Source organism: Phascolarctos cinereus, unplaced genomic scaffold, assembly GCF_003287225.1.
Source record: "Phascolarctos cinereus isolate Bilbo 61053 unplaced genomic scaffold, phaCin_HiC Scaffold_5;HRSCAF=322, whole genome shotgun sequence".
Classification (NCBI taxonomy): Eukaryota; Metazoa; Chordata; class Mammalia; order Diprotodontia; family Phascolarctidae; genus Phascolarctos; species Phascolarctos cinereus.
The window spans coordinates 315,383,875-315,410,734 of NW_027555958.1; the positions used below are offsets into that span (position 1 = coordinate 315,383,875).

Below are 26,860 nucleotides of genomic sequence, written 5' to 3' on the forward strand. Positions count from 1 at the left end.
TATGGAAAGCTTTAAATGAACTGATGCAAAGTGAAGTAAGCAGAGAGACAAGAAAACAACATACACGGTAACTATAACAATGCAAATGGAAAGAACTATACAGTAAAAATTAAAAGTAAATGAAACAAAATTATAAAAATCAAGCAGCACTCAGCTAAAGAGATATTAGAAGACACCTCCAACCTACCCCTTTGTGGAGGTGAAAGGTCTGTGGGTATTACACACTGTACACGTTTTCTGACTTTTTCTAATGTATCAATAAGCTATGCTGACTTTTTTTTCCTCCCTAACAAATACTACTTGTCATATGGGATTGCTCTCTGGAAGAGAGAGGGAAAGGGATTCTTGGAATAGTTATGGCGACGTAAAAAATAGGAAATAGCAATAAAAAAACTTATGTTTTAAAATGCCAAGGTAATAAACCAGAGCTCCCTTACCCTTTTACCCTCAAAGCATACACTTTTCAGAACTAGTGGCCAGAAATCCACAATTTGGGAAGAAATGGTGAAAATTTGATCATAATATGGTTTTCAAAACTGTTATCTTGGGCTCCTTAATCGTATAACAAAGCAACTCATCAATCTCCATTTCTTTCTCACTGTAGCAGGTACCAACTAACATATGAGCTAAAAAAAACAAAACAGTAAATGATTATGGAGTTCAACTAATCTTAAAGGAGAGATGGTAGATCCACAATTTAAGGAGAAAACAAACAACAAGCATTTCAATCAAACAAACATTTCTTAAATACCTTCCATGTGGCAGGTACTATGCTAAGCTCTAGAGATGCAAAAACAAAAGCAAAAGTCCCTGTCCTCCAGGAGTTTACATTCTAAGGGAAAGACATCATATAGAGACATAAGAATACACAAAACACATATAAAGCAGATACAAGGTAACCTTAAAAGGTGAGGCAATAATAGCAGGGCGCTAGCAGGAGAGGCCTCGTGAAGAAAAAGGCATTTGAGCTTAGTTATGAAGGAAACTAAGATGAAAAGGACACTGAGATGAGAAGAAGAACATTCCAGGCACGGGAGATAAACTGGTGATATGTCATGTATCTGAGGAAAAGCAAGTAGACCAGTATGGCTAGACCACAAAGTACAGGAAGTAGAATACTGTAGAAGAAGGCTAGAAAAGTAGTAACTTTTAGTAACACATTGGGAGCCTCTAGATTTTGAGTACAGAGGTGACAGGATCATACCTACACTTTAGGAAAATCACTTTGGCAGTTTTTTAGAGAATAGGTTGGAGTAGGGGGAGAGATCAGAGACAGAGAGACTAATAAGGAAGTTATTGCAATAGTCCAGGGCAGGAAGGATGAGAGCCTGAACAAAGGGTAGTAGCTATGAGTAGTGAGAAGGGGAAAGCGAGAGATGTTATGAAGACAGAAGGAAAAAGATTTCACAACTGATTGGTTAATGAGGAGTGAAAAAATAAGAAGTCATGGATGATATTAATGCTACAAACCCAGGTGACTGGAAGGATGGCAGTGTTCTCTGCAGCAACAGAGAAGCTCGGAAAAGGGCTAAGTTATACAGAGAGGGAGGAAGATTTTGGACATGCTGGATTTGAGATATCTTTGGGGTATCTTGTTTGAAATGACCAAAAGTCAGTTAGTGACTGGAACTCAGAACTGATAATTAGGGCTGGATATATAGACCTGGGAGTCATCTATCTACATAGGAATGATAACTGAATCCACAGGAGCTACCAAGGTTACCAAGAGAGAAAATAGAAGAGAATGCAGGAGAGGAACTTGGGGTACACCCAAAGTGAGAATGAAATGGACAAAGATCCAAAAAAGGAGTCCGGAAAGGTTTAGTCCAAAGGGTAAGAGGAGAATCAAGGGAGAGTAATGTCACAAAAATTCAGAAGGGAGAAAGTATCTCAAGGAGAAGATGGTTAATAGCGTCAAATGATGCAGAAAGGTCAGGGAGGACTGATGAGGATTGAGAAAAGGCCACTAAATTTAGCAATTAAGAGAGATCATAAGTTGCTTTGGAGAGAGTAGTTTTTGCTTGAGTGATGAGGTCAGAAGCCAGGCTGCAAAGGGTTTAGGAGAGGAGAAAAAGCAATGAACGAGTGGAGCCAGATATTTTGAGGAGCTTGACCAAGAAAGGTCAGAGAGATAAAGAATGATAGCAAAAAAAGTAGAATCTATTTTTGAGAGATATTTTAAGGACAGTGGAGACCTGGGTATGTTTGTAAGCAGCAAGGAAGGAACTGGTAGATGGGGAGAAACTGAAAATTAGAGAGAAGTTGGGATGATATTCTAGATCAGGTAGGAGATGACTAATAACACATGTAAAAGAGTTAGTTAGTCCTGGTGAGGTGAAGGGCCAACTCTTCCTCTGAGATAACAGCAAAGGAGGAGATAGTGAGGGATGATGACATGGATTTTAAGATGAGAAGAAAAGCAAGATCTTAGCAAATGGCCTTGATTTTCTTGCTAAACTATGAAATGAGGTCCTCAGCTAAGAGTTGATGTTTAAGTGTGCAAAGTGCTTTATAGACATTATTGTATTTGAGCCTCACGAAAAGCCCTGTAAACTAGCTACTACAAATATTAATATCCTCACTTTACAAGAAACAAGCTCAAGGAGATCAAATGACTTGAATACAGTCACATAGCTAGTTGTCAGAGGTACCTTGAGCTCAGGTCTTCCTGACTCCAAGGGTCCAAGACAGCTGATTTCTCTAAAACCAAAAACTAAGATTTATAACACTGTGACACTGAGAAAGCTAAATTGCCACAAAACACAACCTCAGGAGACATAAACAGGACTTCAGCTTTGGTTAACCACAGTAGAATAAACCTAAGTTGCAGGGTAATCTGATAAGGAAGCATGGCTTCCATAAGGGTAATTCATATCTCTCCCTGACCTGTCATATTTCTTTGAAAGAGTTAACCAAAAAATGGATAAAGGAGAACTGGTGGATATAATTTAGTTAGACTTTCAAAAAAAGAGAGAGAGAGAGAGGAAGGCAAGACTAAACGAATGTGGGGAATGAGGTTAATATTGGAGTCCTAGAGGTCAGAATTAGAACTTAATATAACTCTGTTAATGACTTACAAGCAGTTTATGTAGGGAAAAGGTAATGAGGGACTAAAACTTATCAACAATACAAAATTATTTAGTCTAGACTGGCACAGACTATAAAAAGCCAGAAAGGCTAGGTAAATAACTAGATAAAATGCAATTTCTTCTGGACAAATGAAAGGGCATTTAAAACCAAAGCATCTGTTTAAAGTGATTTACTAAGTTCAGAGTCAATTTTAAAAATTAGCAATATCTAGACCAAAGGGAAAAAGAATTGACTAAACAGACATCAGATAAACGTTGCCTTAATAACTAAAGACAACTGAGAGGCAGCCTGGCATAGGATAGGAGGCTACCTTGGCTTTAACAGTCAAGACAACATGATTCAAGTCCTGCCTATGACACATACTGGCTGTGTGACTTTCTGGGAAGTCACAAATTCTAAGTGCCCCAGGTAACTAGCTAAAACTATAAGCTAAAACTATCTGCCTTGGAAGGTGTTCTCTAACCAGAAGCTCCCCACATCCAGAAAACAATAATAATGATCATGACAAATGGGACAGAGAATGCTGTTGGTGTTCCCTCTTTACCCCTTCTATTATATAAACAGAAGTGCAAGCATTACAATAAAAGACAACAAACTTAAATAGAAAAAAAAAAGAAACTATTTTGTGTAACATATAATTAACCCATGGAACATGCTGCCACAGGACATTACTAACACAAAAAGCTTAGTAAGGCTCCCAAAGGGTTCAGACACAAAAAGATATGCCTCTGCAGGGAAAATATCTGGAGCAAAAATTAAAATGGAGTTCAAACCTCATGCTCCAGGAGTATCAACTAAGCACTAGCCATGGGCAGGAAGAACATTTTACTTTTTTACTAATTATGGTCACAAAGCTGGCCCAGTTACTTTGCAATTGCAAGGTCACATTTCTAATTTCATCTAGTTGACCACTAAGAATAAAACGAAAGGTTAAATTAAAAGGTAATCTCTCCTTAGACAGAAATTTAAATATATAAATTACACATTTTTCATACAGAAAAATACAGAGGCTTTTCCCACATCCATTCTCTTCCCCTTTCGGTTCTCTATAGTTTCATGGTATGAAGTGCTTTTTCTCCCTTAGAAAATCTGTACTACTTTCATGCCCACCGGTTTGGTTTGGCTTTGTTTTCATTTCCTTACCTTTCTCAGAGTACTCACCAAAATTTAAAGTTCATTCAAATCAGTGGTTCACTCATAATATGCCTTTTTTCAAAAAAACAAACCAAGATTGTATACTCAAGGAGATAATGACAGACACTTAAAGTAAATGCTGCTTTTTTTGTTGCTGTTGTTTTTAACATATTTGTACCCAGAAGCTACAGCAAGGGGTATTCTTTTACAAAATGAATAAATCAATAGCAAAATACTTTCATGTCTGAAGGGACACATTATTAAAAGACCAGTCCTCTAGGCTCAATCTCCACTGTGGGATTTGAGCAACTGGTCTTCGAAATAGCTCCAGTTCAATGCATAAATGCAACACATAAAGAACAGTTAAATCTCACAGACTTGCCTAAGTAATTGCATGTCTGAACTAACTTTTTAATATGGCCAGATATCAGACGGCCACTGATTTTCATGTGGTCCTAGATACAAAAGTTTAGATATAAGTCCTAGATACAAAACTTGATAGTTCAACTCCTCATTTTACAGATGAGGTAAGAGGTCCAGAGAGTTTCAGTAACTTTTCCATACTTAACACAAGTTAAGTAGCCAAGCCAGGCTTTTGAATCTAGGTCCTCTTAACACCAAAGTCAATGCTCTAAAAAAAATCCTTGTATAAATAAGATAGGTCCATGTTGGTAAGGAGACAATGAAATAACAATCTCTAATAGAGAAAAATGTGCCACGTGTACCGTACAATCAAGCAAAAACAGGATCAGAAGATACAAGAGTAGGAAGGAAATTATTTACACCTCTCATTTACAGATGAGGAAACTGAGACCCGGGAAAATTGACTTGCCCAAGGTCACATAATAGGAAAACAAGAAAAGATCAAACCTTGGTCCCATGACTACAAATCCAGTGCTCTTTTCACTATTCCACACCTCATTCAAACCTGATTGAACTCTAAAAGCAACAAAAAATGATAGGAAATCATCATAGATGTATCGCGGAATTTCAAAGTGGTGTCCAAAAGATTAAATCTTCCTTTTCAGAGCTCACTTTAAATATGGCATAAAGTGATATCCTCAGATTAGTTCAAACGAACCCCCAATTTTAATTTATCTATTAAGACACAATACCCTTACAACCAATTGCAAAGAAGTTTCTTAAAGTTGAAATTCAATGGAATGCCATACTTAAAAGTAAAAACAGTTTAAAAGTGAGATCTTATACTTTGGCTCCTTGATGTAAGATAAGCATACTCCCAAGAAATAAAAACATGAACTTTCTTAAGAGAAGAAACAAAACAAAAGCTAAAACTCAGCAGAAATTTTGTTTCAGAGGTCAAGAGAGAAATGTATATTCCAAACAGATGGCAAGATACAATAAAGTTCTCCTTACCTGCATCAGTTTTCCTTCAGCTGGAGTAATCTCAGCAACACCTGCAAACACTCCTTCCAATGTGAGGTTCAATCTTCCTGTGGGGTCCACTTTCAAAGGAATTACTTTGATAACAGCTTTCTGCTCTGCCGATCTTTCGGACTCCACCGCTGCTGCGAGTACCAGCCCTGTATGTCCAAGGCCTGCCTGCAGGGTAGCCATCAGCAGCCAGGGCCAGAGGGCAGCCAGCTGCAGCTGGTGGCCACCACTCATGCTACCAGCTGCAGCAAAACACTTTGTCCACACATTCTGATCAGGAACGTATCTCCCAATCCTGTCAGCTAATATCTAAAGAAGGCTCCTGGCTCCAGGCAAATGGGGGAAACAACAGTTTATACTGCAATTTCAAAAAATACAAAGTCCTTCAAGCCCTTCCTTTCTTTAAATTCCCAAGAACAGGTGGTATTCCTGATGGAGCAGAGGAGTGGGGTGCCATCAATCACTTTTTCTGAAGGTGTCACACTTTCTCCCATCTTCATTCTATCTAATAAAGAGACCACTTCTCTTTGGATTTTCCAATTTTACTTTAACACCTGAATTTCAAACCAGTGGAATACAAGAACCCTGAAGGCAGAGACTGGGTTTTTTGGTCTTTGTATCACTCAGGCCTAGTACAGTAACTTGTACGTGGTAGGGACCTAAAAAATGCTTGTTTTCTCAAATTTTGTTAGACCAACAGTACTTGGTTTTTAGTCTTCCACATGCATTAAGGTGCTAAGCTACCTACAACCAAATTCCAAAAACTTCTTAAGACAAAAAAATCAGCACCAAAACTCATGTATCAAGTGACAATGATGGAATCCAGCTTAGGTATGACCCTTTCCAAGGCATAAAGTTTCCACAAAAAATTCAGGAAAAAGGAGAAGGGTAAGGTGTTGGAATGGAGAACAACAAACAAATCTTCAAGCCCTACCTGAGGGATGCCAAAAGATGTTTCTCTATATTAAATAATATCCAATGATATCTGTATTTCTAGTTCCATTGAACTTGTATACTTGTTAGGAAACTTTGACATCTTGTTAATTGTTGTTCTGCACTAAAATTTGTCATTATAATCCAGTGTCATTTTACATGGAGTCACATTTTGTAGGATAATACTGATTAATCATAACTTTGATAATTGGACATACATTTGAAATGGCTGATTTTATTTTATTTTTCAATTCAAATCCACATTGTTGTCCCTGTTATTCTCACTGTCTTGGGGAACTCAGCTTCATTTTCCAACTGAAGTTCCTAGAACATTATCATGTAATGAGATACTTTTGGAAACTATTTTAAAATGCTGATCTTAAGATCTATAATTTCCTAAATTCATAAGAGAAACAAAAGGCTATTCCCAACACGTTTTCAAATTCCTTGGGGAGGAGGGAGGGAGGAACGGGGAGGTTAGTCACAGGTTCCCAGCAGAACACCCAGAAAAAGCAAAAATGGGCCTGAATGATACTGATTTATATGTTAGTCCTATGAACTCCTGAAAATTCAAACCTTTGCTTCACACAAATATAAATAAAAATAAAAAGATACACTCCCAAATAAATAAAAATTCACCTCCCAGACACATTCATTGTATTTGGAGGTCAAGTTAAAAATCTCAAAGTTTCCAATAAATGCTGGAAAGTCAAATAAATCAGCAGTCAAACATGAAACTGTTAAAGTAAAGCCTTTTGATGAGGCAGAGAAAAAGAGTAATTTTAAAAGAAATCTGCAAACCTGTTGCGCCGTCGGGCCCACAGGAATCCACAGGGGTGAAACAAATGCAAATATGTTTTTATAGATCCTGTTCACAAAAAATATTTCAGCAGCTTAACCAAGTACAGTTCATTCTTCCACCTTGTTACACTACAACCAAACTGCAGAGAGCCCAGCACTAAGCAGGTAAAATACGAGTGAAATTCCACAGCCTGAAAAAATAATCCCAACCAGATCAAAGGAAAAAACTTACTCCAGGCTGAAAGCTAATGTCCCCAGGAACTTTAAAGCACTTAGACAATCCAAAATCATTTCTGAAAATTCTTTTCCAGACAAAAGTCCCTCTTTTCCCTGAAGAGCAAAAAATCTTGAGAGGAAGAAGGCAGAGTAATAAACACCAGCAAAAATTCACCCAGAGCAGGCTGATATCACTATCAAAAGGAAAAAAAAATCCCAGAGGGAGCAGTAACTCTGAATCATGGAGTGGATTTGTAAAGTTCGGTAGGAATCGAGAGCTTCCCTTCCAGAAAAGCAATTCTGGATCAAATCCCTAGAGGAAGCCTGTGGTTTGTACTAGCTCTCTGACTCCCTCCCCTGGGACTGCAATCACTCTCTCTACCTGCTGACACAAAGTGAGGGTGGAGCAGGCAGAAGCAACCACCAGCTGGTATGCACATAGTCAGTCAGTCTCAAAATCTCTCTCTCTGCTCCTGTACTCCCTCTATCGAGCCATTGACTAATTGCATCCAATACCAATGGATACCTTCATTTAAGCAAGCTACTTCATGTAAATCAGGTCACTCAGAGAAACATCAAAGCAAAATCCATACCTAATAGAGCAAAGATAGTGGTATGAGGAAATACAAAGAAAATAAAATGCGAAGCCAGAGAAGATAAAGAGCTCAAAACGATTTTGCGCCTCTTTCCTTATTGTAGTGCCTACAATGATCTAAAGCCAGATTTAAAGTGACTCCCTGCTGTAGCATTTACTGATTTATTGCACCCTTACATCTACTACCCTGGGAAGGGCTCTGTCCATTTCATGCACAGATTTTCTTCAGTTCTGGCTTACTTAAGACTCTGTAACTCTTTTCTAAACCTTTCCTACAAGGAGCTTTCAGGTCAGGTTGATGTCAAAGGTCTAGAATTCAACTGTTACTCTCTTCTGGCATCCCTGGGAGTGAATAATACTATAGGTCAGACCTAAGACCTCAGTGCAAGGTTTCAAGAGTCCGTGAGTTGTGACGTGATGAATTCAAGAAAATGGCTAAGACATGCTCAGCAAGAAGAATGTAGGCAATAAGAAATATAACGCTCACCTAATCATTACTGCTCTCTGAACATTCTTTCGCTTGTAAACTATGGCCTATCTCATAAGCTTGTCATTAGCAGTAATGGAAAACATATTGTACCTACTTAGTAATCAGTGTTGCTAGGATTCTGTTTTTAAGGTTTACCAAGAAGTCATACTGAATTATTTGGGTGTGGTTAACCATTTTTCATTCCAAGTATTATCAATTTTCAAGGGCAGCTAAGTGGCAAGGTGGATAGCGTGCTGGACTTGGAGTAAGTCCTGAGTTCAAATTTGACCTCAGACACTCACTAGCTGTGTGACCCTGGGTAAGTCACAACCTCTGTTTGCCTTAATCCACTAGAGAAAGAAATGGCAAACCACTCCAGTATCTCTGCCAGGAAAACCCCACAAGGGGTCACAAAGGGTCAGAACAAGACTAAATGACTGAACAACAACAAAAATGGGTATAATAATAATAATAATAATAGTATAATATTATACAATATACTATTATAATATACTATTAATATAATAATAATAGCACCTCCCAGGGTGGTTGTGAGGATAAAATGAGATATTTATAAAGCGCTTTGCAAACCTTAATGTGCTCCATAAATTCTAGCTATATTTTTTAATATCTTCATATTCCTAGCACCCAGTACAGTACCTGACTCACAGTAAGTTCTTGACAAATGCTTGTTGTTGGACTGATTAAATAGCATGAATGTTCATCTTAGACATTTGCTTCTTTACAGCCCTCCTGAGAATGGGCTTTAGACCAAGAGTACCAAGGAAAGAACTTTCATAAACAATTTTTTACTTTAGCATGCTAATTTTTTTGTCCAGACTTTGAGAGTACAGCATACGATATTTTTTTCCCCTATAATCATTTGCTGAAGGACACAGTTGATCATTTTACCAGGACAGAATTTTTATGTCTCTTAAGAGTTGTCTATTTTTATTTGTCTATGTTCTGTGATAGTGCAATTGCAAGAAAAATAAAATATGAATTATTATAACTCTGATGCACATGCTCCAAAAATGAGCTATCTTCAGAGAGACTAAATAAAAGACTAACTGCTAACAGATTCTGTCCCCATCTCTTCTGAAAAATTCACGGAAATGAAAAAGAGATCAAAACCTACAATTTAACATACACACTTGTCCAAATTCCTGATCTCCATCAGAAATTCCAAAACTAGTGACATCTGACAAGAAGGAGACCAAATGCTATAAAGCATTAAAGAAAATAAAGGGTGGCCTCTCATAAAGATGCATAAGCCTAAATCAGAGGGATATATATATATATAAATCATCAAATCAATATGCTGTACCTAAGTCAGCATAGAAACAGAGGGTAACAATCAGAATTATCAAGTGAGATGGCTGGCTCTGTAAATTCAGCCAAAATCTTAGAATACTCTTCAGGAGCTAGTGACACTATACTGAAGTATAGTATATGGAGTATATATATATATTGTATATGGAGGTCAAATTAAGCAAGTGACTTGATCTCTTTGACCTTCAATTTCTCCATCTGTAAAATAAAGATTAAGTACTCACCTCTGTTCAAATACAAATGGGGGGGGGATTTTTATATATCAGTTTTTAAAAAGAAATTTGCTTTTAGAAGTACATTCCCTTCTGACTTTCCTATTATGATTATGTACATCATGATAGTTTTATGTGGAAAAAAAAATCAAAGTATACATCACCATGATAAGAAAACAAAAAGACAATGTGTCTAGTTGGAACACTCACTTTATTGTTGACTGAAATACATCAGTGCTTAAGGTGCTGAAATACTGAGGTGCAAGTCAGGAGCCTTGTTAGCATTGTGCCATGCACTACTAGCTAATTCATGCAGAGACTATTTTATCTTTTGCCATTTTTCCCCAAGTCAATAAGGATAACGTTAGCTGGTAAGTACCATGCATGTGAGTATGGCAGGAGATCCAGCTCCTTGGCCTTTGTTGTATTCATATATAAAAAATTTGGAAAGCTGATAATGGCATTTCCTTAATTAAGCCTTTTAAAACCACCAAATCTAAATCTATGCCAAGGCTCCTGCTTGGCTTATGTTTCCAAAAAGATATCACCTCTTTCCAATGTACAGATCTGAGAAAGCAAGGTTAAGGGAAGGAGCATCACCTGTACAGTAATATCAGCTTTGCAACATACCAAAGGAAAAGAAAAGTTCCTTTATTTGCCAGTGGGGTCTCTCTTTATTACATAGTCTGCCAAAGGCAAACTGGATGGGGCCTCAGCAACTCATTTTTCCTTTGAGCCTTGCCAACAAGGGCAAATGCCCATCACATGGACACCTCCTAGCTTGATTAGATGGGTAGTTCATTCTTAAGGACCTACTTTCACAGTTGGACTGGCTGAAGTCACTGTAGAGTTGATCCTTTTCCAGAAAGCTTGGTTTCCATAACAGTTCCAAGGGTTATAATCAACCCTTGCAAACAATGGGATCTCAGAAATTAATTCAGGACACCCACATAGCTGGCGGTATAATACACCTGCCATGTTATTATGTACCTTTTTTTTAAAATGAGTTTCGTGTTTTCAGGTACTCACTAGGTAAACTGAGGCATAATTCAAGAAGGTACGTCTAGCCTACTTTAAAGCTTTGAAATCTGAAAGCTTCTAACAGAGATGGTATTTGGGGGGTTTTATTTTGTTTTATGGGAGGGGAGTTAACCACAGAGAATGAGCAGCCAAGATGTCCCCTAGGGAGATAAGCCTCAAAACCAACTGCTCAAGTTCAGAACCCTGAGGAGGGCTAAAATAAAGATCTTATAGTCTGTCCCACCACCCAGAACTCTCTCAGAAGATGAAACCGAGATGTAAACTAGAAAAAAAAATCCATAGGAGTCATAGCTTCTGCTAAATAACTGCCAACCAGTTCTCTCCAGTGACTCAAAGTTTGAATATTGTATGTTCTACAGATAAAGATTAAGATTTACTACATATTATATGCATATATATATACACACATACACATATATATATCTGAATAAGCAAAGTATTGTGTTACATATCAATGCTGCTTTGCTCATATACTGTACAATCTCCCATCAGAATAGAAATATTACACACGCATCCTTTATCCTTCTATCTTTCAATATTAATATAAATACATAGCCATTAAACCCTTAAATCTACTAGCATTTATAAATACAATATATTAAACAAGTTAAATACTTTTCTTTAGAAGACATCTAAATAAGCAGTATATTACAGGAACCATTTTTCTTACCATTTATGATAATATATCATTAAAATCAAAGGAAAATATGAAAATGGAAAAATGCTTCCATTAATGTAAAGGAATCAGCGGCTGTTAAGTGTGATGGATGGTCCTAGGTCCGGACGCCTTGCTGTTGAAACAGAATTCTGGGTTAGGAAGTAAAGAGCATTTCCTGGTTAATCATTTAAAAAATTAGCTCTTTCCCAGAGCTGCTTCCCTGGAATCCCTGACCCATCTCAGACCTGTGATCTTGTGATCTTACATGCCTTTGTTTCTCACACAATCCTCTTTAAAAAGGCCACACTGTGACTTGAAACAGATAGACTGAACTCAGTGGAGTTGTGCTGACTACAATTCACAGCAAACTGGAGTAGCAAGATGACAAATCAGCACACACAAAAAAAAGTTCTCCAGTACCATGGTTGCAGGCAGTTTTTAGAGGCTTCCTGATTGTAACAGACAGCCAGGGCTTTCTATTTGTAAGGGATCTGGGTAGCTAAATAATCTGACCACTAGATATTTTATAGCTTGTCAAGGTAAAGAATTTGAACTGAACAGATGTAGTAAAAATCAAAGTGACCAATTCCCAATAAAATTCACAATGAACAAAAAAAAAATTTTTTCTTAACACAACTGAAAAAAATCCCAACTGTGTGTCATGTGCAAGGCCAGCCTGACTCCAGGAAACCAGCCGCAGCTAGTGCACAATGTCACATGTGTCATCCATTCCTCACTCTTTTAATTCTTCCTCCTTTGGAAAGTGCTCCTGCTTGCAAGCCACATCCACCAGCAGATGGAGATCTAAAAAGAGAGAAGAATGATAACTCACTTTCTACCACTCAGACAGCAAAAAGCCCAACTCTCAGTTCTGTACAGAATCATATTCTTAAGGCAAGAAGGATGAGACATTCTGCATCTGTACTTCTATGGGGAGCATATGGGGGCGGGGATGTACAGAATCAAAATGAAATGTCTTACCTGTAATATTGGCTCTCCAAAAATTATATTGCTCCATCAGATTCTCAATAATGGGGAGACCCTACAGCCCTGGAGGACATAAACACTACTAAGCAACCTGTTGGCCAAAAGGGACCATCAGAGTTCAAAATACCTCTCCTTCTGATGATGTGGACAAGCCTCTTTCACCTCAGCTACCTTCTTATGAGAGAAGTGGTAACAGAAAGCAAAATACAGTTCAGTGTGGAATACGCCTCCACAAAGGAAATGTTATTTCCTTGATGCTAGGAAAGGAGAAGGGCGGGGGTGTGGGGAAAAGTTACAAATAAGTAACTACTACTTCTCCAAAGACAACTGCCTCCAGAAGATCCCCCTTTGTGGACATTTAAGAGCTACAGCGAAGGCTTATTTACATTGTCTTTAAAAGAGAAAGTGGATCTTTTACAGAGGCAATTGAGAAAGGATGATGCAGGAAGACTGGAGAAAAGTAAAGCAGAATGACCATAGAGCTAGGGAGTAAGGGGCACTGAGCAGACAGCAGAGAGCTCTTGACCTAGGAACTGGTTTCATAATACAAAGCAATATCATGACCATTTTATAGGAGTTACACATTTGGAAAAATCTATCTATTGAGAAAGCATGAGTAGAAATTGAGCAGAGATTGGGCACTATGACCAACAGCACACCCTTGCCCCACCATTTAGTTCTGCCAGTTTACTACATGGATCAAGTTGTAAAAAACCATCTCTGCTTCACAGCTTGTCCTAACAAACTGAAGTTACTGAGAAAGACTACATGAGGTCTTTATAATTTATGACCAACTGAAACAAAGGGATTTTTTGATACCGAGTTTGTGAAGTACAGTCTCATCAGAATGGTAATGTGTTCTCAGGAAACATGCTAGCAAGCAAACTGATTAAACATAGAATTTTGCTACCACCTTTGGCAGGCCTCTAGGGTGCATATAAAACAGCACCTTATCTTTGTCACATTTAGCATAAGATGGGTCCCTATGGTCTGATGCTCATTCATCTTGTCAGGTTCAGTCTTAGCTACCCTTAGAGAACAATCTACTTACCCACAACAGCATCTTGCAGATGGGGAACGAGTCATCAATTTACCACTTATGGGTGACTTCAATACATCCTGAATAATAACAACAATAACAATGGTAACAACGATATCTTGTATTCACATAACATCTTTCTTCAAGTAGCTCAAAGTGCATAACAGGTATGTCTAAATAATCTTCACCACATTCCTGGGAAGTAGGAAACTGGGAGGAAGGACCCAAGGACTATCTAGTTAAGATGCAAAGTCAATTGTTGTTCTTCTTGAAACATCTGTTAAGAGCCAATGGTCATTCTCTAACTACCTCAGTTCCTTGTCAAAGAGAGAAGGATTAACAATACTGTGATGTAATACACTAAAGAAATTTAAAGGAAAAGGTCACTGGGTCACTTTATGCCCTAAAAGAACTTCTGGAGTAAGCATTATCCTGCTTTGAAGGTAGTCAGAGAAGGAATATTTAACAGAGAAGGTAAAGACTATGCACACAAATGAAGAATTAATGAAAAGAAATAGATCAGAAACTTACAGCAATAAGCACTACTAACTCTAATGAATGGGCCCCTTGAAGCGGCCCCTTAGACACTTGGCATATAGTTTCCACTAAAAAGAAAGCAGCTAGAAAGTAATCTAGAAACGATAGTCTTATTACAACAAGGTCCCTTTGTTAACACAACTGCCAGTCAGGAAGTTTGGGAGCCCAAGGAGACCTATAAATATATAATAAGATAGTATAGCTGGTGCTACACCAAGTGAATATTCTCAAGTACACTAGGAAGGGAAATTCGCATGTTCATCACAGAAGAGAAGAGTTTAGGTGACACAGTAGTTAAGTTGGTTAGAAAGATGAAAGGTCTTGTATTGGGGTACTGACAGCACCCTTCTATGATCTGGGGATATTCTGACCATTAGCTTAATGAAATTTCATCCATAATCCAAGAATCACAAAATGGGGATTCCCTTCTTTAAAGAGTAATTTGGGCTTTACCTTTGACATTCAGTTTTCTTTGTCTATGTAATTAAAAATTCCAATGGAATATGCAGCTGCATGGTTTCCATTCAGGCCATAAATTGCATATTTGAGTGCAGTCCAAGTTGCTGAAGTTATGTTGAAGCAAAATGTGGTGCCTAATTTGCTTGTCTTCTTGGTTTTCTGGATTCATTTCATGTTTTCTTACATTGGACATTTGCGTCAAGAATTGAGGGCAGAAAATATGTCTTACATGTATCTGTATTTCTTACAGCACTTTGTATGCACATAGTAGGTCCTCAATAAATTCTGAATTAAATTGGAAGTATAATGTATGCTCCAATGCTTCTCAAGGTATAATACATGCTGATGATACCTGGTTATCAGCAACATTACTTCTCACAAAACATCTCAAAAGTGCTAGCATATAGTAGGCATTTAATAAATGCCTATCGGTTTTTGGATCTTGCAAAATGCCTAACTAACCTAAAGTGTCTTAGCTTAAAAAAAGAGGGGGTTCAAGATGACACTTAGGGAAGCAACACACTGAGGCAGAAAAAAGCACTAGATTTGGAATCAGGAGAGCTGAATGATTTGGGGAAAGTCATTCTCCAGACTAGGAAATTTTTGTATTTGTAAAATGAAGGGATTGGGCAGCTAGGCGGTGCAGTGGATAGAGTACTGGGCCTGGAGTCAGGAGGACCCAAGTTCAAGTCCAGCCTCAGACATATGATACTCACTAGCTGTGTGACCCTGGGCAAGTCACTTAACCCCGATTGTCTCACCAAAAAAAGAATACTATTAGGGGCAGCTAGGCGGTGCAGTGGATAGAGTACTGGCCCTGAAGTCAGGGGGACCTGAGTTCAAATCCAGCCTCAGACCAGACACTTGACACTTACTAGCTGTGCCTGGGCAAGTCACTTAACCCCAATTGCCTAAAAATAAAAAATAATAACAATAATAATAGTAAAATGAAGGGATTGAACCAAATGATTTCTAGAGTTTCTTCCAGTTCTAAGTTGCTATGATTCTATGAGAGATTAAAGCAAGGACAAGATATGCCAAAAATGAATGGAAAAGAAGCAAATACTCAAAGCACTTTAATTACTATAATGATCTGTTAAATTTTAGAATGCAATAATATGCTAATACTCAACAGAATATTAGAATATTAAGTAATACCAATGGTACTGACATTAGAATCACAGACTTACAGAATGTTGAAGCTGAAAGGTATCATGGAGATCATCTAATCCAAGCCTTCATTTTACTCACAAGTAGAAGCACTGTTATAATGATGGCTGAAATCTTCTGAATGATTTGAAATCCTCACCAATGACTGATAATGTTTTGGTCATAGCTTTAGGAAGATTACACACTTCACTCTTCTCAACAATAAACCTTAGGGCCTCAGTTTCTAAAAAGGTATAAACATGCAGTTACCCACTCTAACATTCTGAAAGTTTTCCTCACTCTCTGAGCACCTATTCTTTCCAAAGGAATGTTCTGGCCACAGATGGTCACAGATGTGAAGATCAAAACCTAACAGAAAGGGCTTTCTACAAATCCACCAAAGTGAAATGATCAAGTTAAATAAAGCCTACGTAGCACCATCAAGAGTTTTAATTCTATAAACACACACAAAAAAATACTATAAACACAGTTACCTTTTCCTACTAAAAGAGAAATAATAAAAACAGTAAAAATGAAGAAGGAAAAAATACCTTTCACTGAGAAGTACTGGCCCTGACTCCCATGGACTAAACAGCCTAAACAGAAGAAGGACATAACACAGCCACAAATAATCACAAGAGATCTCACAAGAAAATCAGACACAAAAAATTAATAGGAAAAAGAATTATGAAATTAATGTTTATAAAATATAAAGAGAAAGAAGAAACAGTCTAATTCCACACACATTTTAATGATTCCATTTTAGTGTAATAAAAATAAGAAAATTACTCAAAAACTACTCTAAAATTTTTTTTCTAAAGAATAAAAAAATGTAAGATCCCTTCAATGCCCCTTCCATACCCAAGAGGAGAAGCATCTTCAACAAGAAATAGTTGGGGGAGAAAGACTTTACAGAATAAGGGCTATGGGACAAAGGGAAAAAAAAAAGAAATGCAAAGAGAGAAAATAAATTTGAATCTTTACTCAGATGAGACCACTGAGAAGAACCTGTTCCTCTCATCCAGCACAAGAAGGAACTGAGGTGAAAGAGGATGGCATCCTGCCAACCTCACCCACTCAGAGGAAGAGGCACTAAAGTATTGCTGCCCCCTTATGGCCAATAACTTTTCAACTCTTGTTCCTGGGTCCTCCTATGGCACGAAACCGTTAAGCGTGAATCTGACCAGAGCAATCACTTTAGGAAAGTATTTACTATTTACTAAGGGTCAACATAAGACCTGTATATCTGAAAAAAAAAAAAAGAGCTGCTGCTCTGTCTACAACCCATTTGTCATTCATAATATTATTGCTAATAATAATACATTATAAAACATAAAAGGATGTATATATAATGTATATGTATATACATATACACTATATATACACACACATACACATATACTATATTCCAATTGGTATCCCCAACTTTGTGACTTGACTTTTTATTTTTTTGGCACTGTAGACATTATATTATTTAGGTCAAGTATATGTATGTGTTATGGCTATATCTGAGTTTCTCCCAATACTGAAACCAAAAGTCAAATTTTGGTAGTGTTTCTACTCATAAATGGCTGTGATTTTGGATGGTAACAATGACTACATCATGTACTCATACAGTGTTTTTCCTCCAAAAGGTTTTTAAAGACATATTAACATTCATGCAAAGTAGGTCAAATTTAGGGAGCTATTATCCCAACCAACATTAAATACAGCCAAACTAAGACACAGAAAAGTTAATAGACATGACCAAGCATCACAGCAAATGAGTGACAACTGGGATTTGAACCCATGTTTCCCAACTTCTAGTTTACTAGCCACTAACCCATTTTGCTTTACCAAAGGGATCCACAATTTGTACCTTATTAAAGAAAACTGTCCAATTTGGAGTGCTGGGACTTAAATCTTCTGGTACATCTTTTCCCCTCCAAGTCAGGAAAATAGAGTATAATGAGAATAGGAAAGGATACAGTCAAACAATAACCTCGAAAACTCACCTAAAATAGCACAGGGTCATATATAAGCATACTACTACTCACAGAAAGTGAATAAACTGCCATTACAATAACACCACCTTCCCTCAGGTCATTCAGAAAAATAGCTTTCTGAAAAACTTCTGAAGATATGTTACCCTTTTACTCAGAAGAAAATTGCCTCAGCCAGGCTCCAAAGAAAGATTGGGTACTGTGACAGGAGTCAGAATATCTAAAATGCTAAGGAAATACAGGTTTCAGATGTGCTATATGGATGAGACTCATAACATAATAAGATGTCAAAATGTTATTCTCTTCACCATTATACTCTGATTCAACAACTCCAAGCACTATGTGCATAGCCAGAAGCATTGAGAGTAGGGTTGGGTACCTATCTGAACAAAAAAGCTGGGGACTTGAACTTGAAATAGTTTGCATATATTCAACATTTAACACTGGCTTAAAGGGCTGGCTGAATCAATGTAATCTTGAAGTGGACAAAAAAAAAAGGATGAAAATCTTTATGTCAAGTTACTATACGTCAGATTAAGACCCAAAAGTTACTCCATAGATACTATCTGAACTATATTAGATGGAATTTAAAAGTATATTTTTACAATATAGTACTAACCATTGCAGATATTTTCTATGCTAATCTTTTTTCAAATTCAGACATCAATTTGTCCTTCAAAGAAGGAAAGCCTTCCCTAGGTTGGCTTAACTCTGACAATGACCAAAAAGGCATAGGTGGCTAGAGTGAAGTATTCAAACTAGCTGTCAACAAATATAATACAATTAGGTTTTCAGCTAGGGCTGTCAGGAGGTTTTTTTCCATCACATCTATCCTTCTACGCTGATCTCCTACTCTGGGTACAGAGCTAAGAGAAACGAAAATACTGTCTTGAACTAAAGCTGCTTCTTGTTTCTATGAGGCTATAAATAGATGGCAACAGAGCTGGGAATAAATTGATAAACTCACTTTTCAGGGTCAGAACACAGTAACAAGGGGCAGGGAGTCATATCTAAAGAGCTTGTACCTCATTTTTATTCTCTGGGAAAGGGAATCCAGGCATGGTTCCTGTTTCTACTAAACAATCCCTAAACAGCATTTGTTCTGTATTCCTACTTCATTTAGTTCTGGGCTAAGTACATAGTAGATGTTCAATAAATAATTATTAAATGAAACCTAATCACCTCAAAGGGAGCCCCCAGTGCTCATCTTACCTTTCAGTAGTCAATTCAATGACTGCTTTTTAAAAAACGCTGTAGGTTTTTTGGTGGGTTTTTTTTAAGGCAAAAATCAGTGAAGATGAGATAATTAGACTGGAAAAAATCAGTTGAGTAGTCCTCTTAAAGCCAAAAAAAAGCAATGGGAGGTATCCAAATCTTGCACTGAACCTGGTTATTAATAAAAGACTCTTAAAGCCACAAAACCTTCATATAGCCATGTGTAGATAAACTGTCCAGCTAAGCTCCGGCAAGGGAAGAACAAGTAGCAAATTAATGAATTCTACTTCTGCCTATATTTCAATTCTAAATGCTATTTAAGCAGTTCAGTCTTAATTATAGGCCAGATGCTCCCTGGCCACTAATAAATGAAACCGAGTTTAGATTTCATAAGTATATTCAAATTTAAGAGGTCTTTCATTTCATACCAGAAACCCAAAGCCAGTCAAGAGTTTTATCTGCCAATGCCTCTGATCAAGGCACAAGGCAATTTAAAGACTTAACAAGATGCTTAAAAATCAGGATAATAAGAAATTTGCTAATTATTCCTCCCATAAACATCTACATACTATATAAAATACTATAAACTATCTTTAGCATAGTTTGAACACTATACTTCATCATTCCAAGTATATGACCTCCAGGGTTCACCTGAGAACTCTAATATGGAATCCAAGGATTGGAAGATATATTATTAAATCACCTAGCCCATTGCTCTGCTTCTAGACTGAGCTAAAATTGGAAAGAGGTCTATCCTCTTCCTATATTTTTAGGTTTTGGATTAAATCTTTAGTTTCATATTAAAATTATTTATGAAGTATAGTTATAAAGTAATGAGATTTTTAAAACACACTATACCATAATTTACATATTGAAATGCATGCTGTGCCTTTCATCATAGTCAACTTGAGAGATTATATACTTATTCTAATGATGCTGCCATTGTTAAAAACCTTGCTGAAACCACCTTCAGAGCCTGTGTCATAGGCTTTAAATATATTTAAAAGTGGCCAATCTTCATCCTTTAATCCCTTAAAAGTAAATTTATTATTTTAAATGTGCTGAAAGTCACCAAGAGAGAAATAAAGTATATGATCAAGATGGATAATACAGTTTTTGCTCAAAAGCTCTTTCACAGAAAGTATAATGTGAACAAAAGCACTATCATGGCAAAGAAGCCAATCAACTGAACTACAGTCCACTCCTTTTACACTGTACATGTAAAATCTCTAAAATCCTTCCTAATTTCAAACAGAAAACAATTTTATTACAAAATATTTTTCTCTAAAACATTTTTTATCTTTAAAAGGAATCTAGACAAAATATATAGTCTTTGCTGTTTCTGCTCATCACTTAAAATGTGTGGTATATCATCAGAAAAACTGCATCATGTTCAAGTTGTCTTTCAGAAAAAAGTCTATTTCTTCATTCAAGTTTAACTCTGCAGTCATCATTCTCAGTTAATTGTCTACTTAAATGAACAGAATCTTTGACCTTTTCAATATTTTCGTCAGTCCTATGGCTAGATAATCACTTCATGCAAGACAGATATTCTCCCAGCATTTTTAAACCTTTTGTGTAATTCAATCTTCTTTTAATGTTATGCTTCATTTGTAGAGTTCATTTCACCAAAAATTTCACATTCTTTGCTCTAAAAGTCATTTTTATGCCAGCATCTATTCTTATTTAACCACAATTTTCAGTATAAAACTAGCCAGTCTTGGAACTACTACCCCAAAACGTGGCAGTGTCCCTGTTATGAACTTTCATTTGCTTCTATAAGTAAATCAGTCTCATTACCTTATAGTCACATTTCATAAATCCTTTTAATGTAATCAGAATATTCTCCTTAAGGTCCAATAGGCTCTCTCGTCCTGTAATTTAAAACCATTTCCTCCTGCTGTACTATCATCTAAGACTAGAAAACAACTACTCCCTGCAGTAACATTCTGTTACCTGAAGATAGTAATTAAGTTACCCTTTTAGCCTGGTCTTTCCCTGTACTATATAATCACAATTCTTTTAGACTTTCTTGAGTCGTCTTTTTTTTTTTGATCCCTCAATTTTTCAAATTACAAAATGGAAAAAAATAATCCCAACCTACCTTTCAGGGACAAGCAATAAAAAAAATAGACTTAGATAACAATCATGAATAATGCCAACGTAACAGGCATTGTGCAATTCTGAATGGTAAGCTGAAGACCCATAAAGAAGCTCATTTATTCATTCATTTCACTTCTTGGCAGTTTTATTCCTGAGTTGTTATGAGAAGTGTCGAAAACTTTTAAGAAATGATCCTTACCAGGGGACTTGCCCTGCTGTGAACTGCTTCTTCGCTCTCTGTATCTGGCTGGGGTGGATGAACCTGTATCTTTACTAGGTTTGCTGGCTGGCCCCATATCTGAAATAAGGAATCCCATCTGCTCTGAAGGCAGGATATTCTCAGGTGGATTGGTCTGGCACTTTATACTGGCATCCACCTAAAACATCAAACCCACTCATTACTCTGAGCCTTTCCCTACGTAGGCATTATATGGATTTATTTCAATTTTACTTCTTTTATCAGGGAAATTCTATTTCAGGGTCATGACCCAAGAAGTATATTTATAAGGGATTCTTCATCCCTAAGCAGTGGATAAGCTTCCGTTTTTATGAATGGAGCTATCTGTATATTCAATGGGATAAAGTAGACGTATCATTTATGAAGTGCAGAAGAAAATAAAAATATTTGCTATCCTAGTCCTTTAGGGTACCTAAGTAATCCTTGGCAAATCAAATTGCTAGGTTAAACTCTCCAATTTTCTAAACTATACCCACTGTCCCTTTACGATTTTATTTCAAAGCTAAATCACATAGTGTGATAAAGGCAACTGACAAGCATAACAGCTATAAACAATGAGAGAAACGAAAAATGCCAATTTTCTACTAGCATGTAGCTTTCAGAAATTATGACACTCAAAAAACCTATTTACTGAAATAATTGCAACTTTGTGCAGGAATGCAGTTCTAAATCATGAAAGTCAAAACTTTTGGGTGGGGACATAAAAACTAACAGACAGTACAACTTGACTGGCCCTTTCCATTAGCTTATTTGAAATAGAAAATACAGCACAGGAAGATATCTAACAGGTCTTATTTCCGGATCTTATTTGTGTTCTATCAAATTTACAATATATTTCAAATACATAACACCCAGAGGCCCAACTCTCCACACTTAAAGACACATGGAAGGGGCAGAAACTAAAAAGAATGTGGAACTAAAATTAGAAGAGAACTGCAAAGAGTTGCTAAATAGTTCTCTTGGGAATCCCCAGCAAAAACTATAGGCTTATATTTTCAAGAACCAGAATATCTTTAAAAAAAAAAAAAGAACCAGAAGGTCTGACAAAGATCTGGTGTACAGCATAAACTAGGAAGTAACTTGTAACATTAACTTAAAAATCTTCATCTTGATGCATTACCACTGATGAACTGTTCTTACCAACTCTGGAAAGCTAAAGCTTCTTAGTTTTATAGTCATAGACTAGAACCAATAAAGATACTTTCATCTTTGTAATCCCTCAGTCAGTGTTCTCCCCTCAAAATTTCTAATTCAATAGGAAAGCAAATAAGAAAGTTGGGAAAATACAATCTAACATACCTAGCTATTCATAATATGTGTTGAGGGTAGGCAGGAAAGTTCTGTGGTAATGCACCAAGAATAATATCTTTTGAGGGATACAGTAATACCTGTGAATAACTTCTGCAAATCATTATCCTGAAAAATTACTATTAATATAGTATTCAGAGGACTACTTATCCTTGTTTACATAGTCTAAAGTATTTTCTATAACTTGGATATAAGGAAACTGGATAAACAAAATTATAAGGTACAACTCAGAGTGGAAAATAACTGAATAGTAAGTGATTAGTCCCATCAGAAATCACCAAACAGCTAGAAATCCACATTCCACCCAAGTTAAAATAAGGAGCAGGCTCCTTAGGAAGGATCAATGACATCTTGACATCTTTTACTAGATCTAAGTGGTAAAATAGTAACAAGTTTGCCATCCAGGCAATGTACCTATTTTGCAAACCTCCTGGACAAAAATACAACAGAGTCTGGAGAAAGCAGCTTATCAACTCTTGGTCAAATAAGTTCCCACAGCAAATTCCTGGCACCTTCTAGCTGGTCACAATGAAAATACAGTTGGAGAATCATTCTGATTCTTCTTATGGTTCTTCTGAAGGATATAAGAAACTCCTTTTGTACACAACTAAAACCTGAATAGTTTCTTTCCAATAGGGCACTTCAGATAAAAACGTAGGATTCAGCTGAACTCAATTTCTATGACCTTTAATAGCGTGTTTTTTTTAAACCTCTTACCTGATGTGCACTGAATGGTAGCCCCTCCTGTACAAACACTACCGATGATGGAGATGGATTATGACTCAGCTGTTCCTTCAGTTTTACGTGAGCTTGTTGGATGGCTCCTGCAGGTTCCTGAACTGTTATTGCAGCGGTATTTTCAACAGGCTGAGCAGTGTGGATGGTATAGATATATTCAGGTGACTGAGGCAGAGAGCAGGTAATTGCTTGTTCTGTTCCAACCACAAATGATGTAATATCTGAACCTACTGGAGTAAGTGGTTCCAGCTGGCTAGTCTGACTCGTGGAAGATGGATTGCTATTGCTTGGATTCGCCAGGATATGTTGACCCCTGTTAGACTGGGAAGTTGGCCCCTGGTTTTCTACAGGCTCTACCTTTACCATCTCCAGTTTAGGGGATGAATGCAGCTCATCTACAATTTGAAAGACAGCCTCTAAGTTTACTTCAGTTTTCTTATTTTCATCAGTAGCACCACACGGCCAGTTAGATGGTAGAAATTCAACCGGATAGGAAGACTGCATTGGAGGGTTCTGGGAAAACAGAATAAATTTCAATGGAAAAATAAAATGCATTGCAAGAAAAAAAATAATATCAAGCAAACAGTTAAGATGGTGAATGTGAAACAGAAATGTACTGATCACATGCTAAAGTTTACTGGGAAATTTTAGATCCAGCTATTATTTATCAATGAATATTTCTTCATATAGAGTCAATTAGTCAATTAACATTTATTAAGCATCTATAACATACCAAGGACTGTGCTAAGGTCTGGGGATACAAAGAAGGGGGAAGGCCCTGTTCTCAACTAGGTCACAGTCTAATGGGTCAAAATATCTAAGGTCCTTGAGAGCAAGAACTGTCTTTCTATTCTCCACTTCTAGCACAGTACCTGGTACATAGTTGGTACATGATAAAAAATGTATGTTGAATTCAGCTGAAACTACACATTTATCATTATGAACTCTAGTACAAGTAGCCATTACCACCAAGTGTTTCTATTAACATTGAAAAAGTAGTCAAGAAATATCTAGGAATGTGGATACTACAATAAAAGGTTTCAAAGATTTTAAGCTCATCAATTCACTGAAACTAGAGATCTGTTTATTCTCCCTAAAGAGACTATGGAAATAATCATCCAAAGCAAGATAACGAAGCATTCCTATTCAGTAATCTGCTGTGAAGTTATACCTAGAATCCTACCCTATTGCCATTGAGTTAGATAACTGACTTTGAATAAAAACCAAAAAGAAGTGGAGCTATATAGTTGGTTAAAACATATTGATCTTTAAAATGACTGAAATCTGAAAACACCAGTACTTTGTACATAGGAGGTGCTAATAGATGAATGTATACAGGGAGAACAATTGGCCATCTAGAAATACTACTAGAAATAATAGAATAACATTTTAAAATCATAGGTAATTATGTTTTATAATTGGCATAGAATACTCAGAATTTCTAATTGGCATAGAATACTAGAATACTCAGTTTTAAGCAAAAGGAATCATTTCATTATTTGGTTTCTACACATTTCTTTATTTTGTTGCTTTATGATTTACCGTCCTTGATTACATACTTAATTTGGTGACCTAGAGAAAGCACAAGTTTGTTCTGATGATATTCAATTTCATTAATGGAATGAAAATTATTCTATAATTTTGGGTTTAGTTTTACATTTTAAAGCTTGCAAACAAATTCTTCTCCACTAAAATCCTATTCTGATGCTTTACGGAGGTGATCCTGTGTTCTTAAAGGCTACGTTGGCAAAGCATAAGCTTTGGCAGGTCCTAAACAAACTGGAGGAAGAAATTTCAAGTAGAAACCTAGCAATGGCTATTTTGTCTAAGGAACAGCCTGCCTAAATTCAGAGAGGCTAACCATCAGATTGCCTCTTGGTGATGAATTTTTTAGCCAGAATAACTCACAAATTATATTAGAGTGCAGAAGACGTATACTCTAAATTAGCAGAGATAACAGCCTATTAGGGCAGTTAGGCGGGACAGTGTCAGTCCTGAAGTCAAGAAGACTCTTCTTCCTGAATTCACATCTGGCCTCTGACACTTACTAGCTATATGACCCCAGGCAAGTCACTTCACCCTGCTGGCCTCCTTTCCTCATCTGTAAAATGAGCTGGAGATGGAAATGGCAAACTGCTCCAGTATCTTTGCTGAGAAAATCCCAAATGGGATCACAAAGAGTCAGACATGACTAAACAACAACAACTACTACTACTACCACTACTACTACTACTGCCTTCAATGATAAAAAAAAAATTCCCAGATTCTTAAAGTATTACAAAGTCTAAAAATGTACTCCTCAACTTAGTTTTGGATAGTTAATGTTCATAAAACATTCTTCTGGTTGTATTTTAGAAAGACCACTGAAATTGAGATCAGAAGACCTGGAGTATATGGTATAAATCCTGCTATTTATTATTCACATGACCTTGGGTAAGTCACTTGGCCTCTCATAGACCATTTCTTCATTTGCCAAATAAGAAGGCAGGAGGTAGACTACAAGAAATCTAAAATTCCTTCAGCTCAAAATTCTACCATCCTGTGAATTCCCAGTGGCAATGTGGCATAGTGGATAAAGAGCCTGCCTCTGAGTAAGGAAGACCTGATTTCAAGTCCTCTTTCTGACATACTGGCTGTGTGACCATGGACAAGACATTTAACCTCCCAGTGCCTCATATAACTTTTTAAGACTATAAGTTGCAGAGCAGGTGCTTGTCTACATTGGTAGAGGGAGATTTCTCACTGGGAGTTCCCCATATACCAACGAAATCACAGGTCTAATCCAAAAAGAATTCCCACAAGTCATGAATCAGAGACTCTTTGTTATCTTAAGGCACTCACCTGGAAATAATTGCAGTGTGCATAGGAAGAGGCAGTGGGACTGACACAGCTACTTAGGGCATCCATGTGGGTAGATGGGGAGCAACATTGTAGTACAGCTATAATACAAACACAGGAAATACATCAACCACAGTCAGCCTCTATTATGTAAGAGTACTCCTCTTTCAATTTTGCTACAAAATACCAAAAGTTTAATTGCTCTGGGTTGTTTTTAATATATTTAGTCCTTTTCACCGATATTATTTACTATAAACAGTATAGACCTGGTTTTTTAAAAGCCATATATGAATATTTTTTTCATTTTTTTTCTAGGCAATGGGGTTAAGTGACTTGCCCAGGGTCACATAGCTAGTAAGTGTCAAGTGTTTGAAGCTGGATTTGAGCTCAG

At 36.9% G+C, this 26,860-nt stretch overlaps 2 protein-coding genes across 2 annotated transcripts in view; both read right to left on the bottom strand.

Moving 5' to 3' along the window:
* The window catches only part of RNF43 (ring finger protein 43), a 92,845-nt gene extending 84,669 nt beyond the window's left edge, over positions 1-8,176 (bottom strand). Inside the window, 1 exon segment of the mRNA XM_020991885.2 lies at positions 5,602-8,176. Coding sequence (XP_020847544.1) covers positions 5,602-5,853 — 252 coding nt within the window. The 5' untranslated portion in view covers positions 5,854-8,176.
* A 2,193-nt stretch (positions 8,177-10,369) lies between these two features.
* HSF5 (heat shock transcription factor 5) overlaps positions 10,370-26,860 on the bottom strand; it is a 40,577-nt gene continuing 24,086 nt past the window's right edge. Inside the window, 4 exon segments of the mRNA XM_020992044.2 lie at positions 10,370-12,680; positions 21,547-21,724; positions 23,611-24,144; positions 26,473-26,570. Coding sequence (XP_020847703.1) covers positions 12,610-12,680; positions 21,547-21,724; positions 23,611-24,144; positions 26,473-26,570 — 881 coding nt within the window. The 3' untranslated portion in view covers positions 10,370-12,609.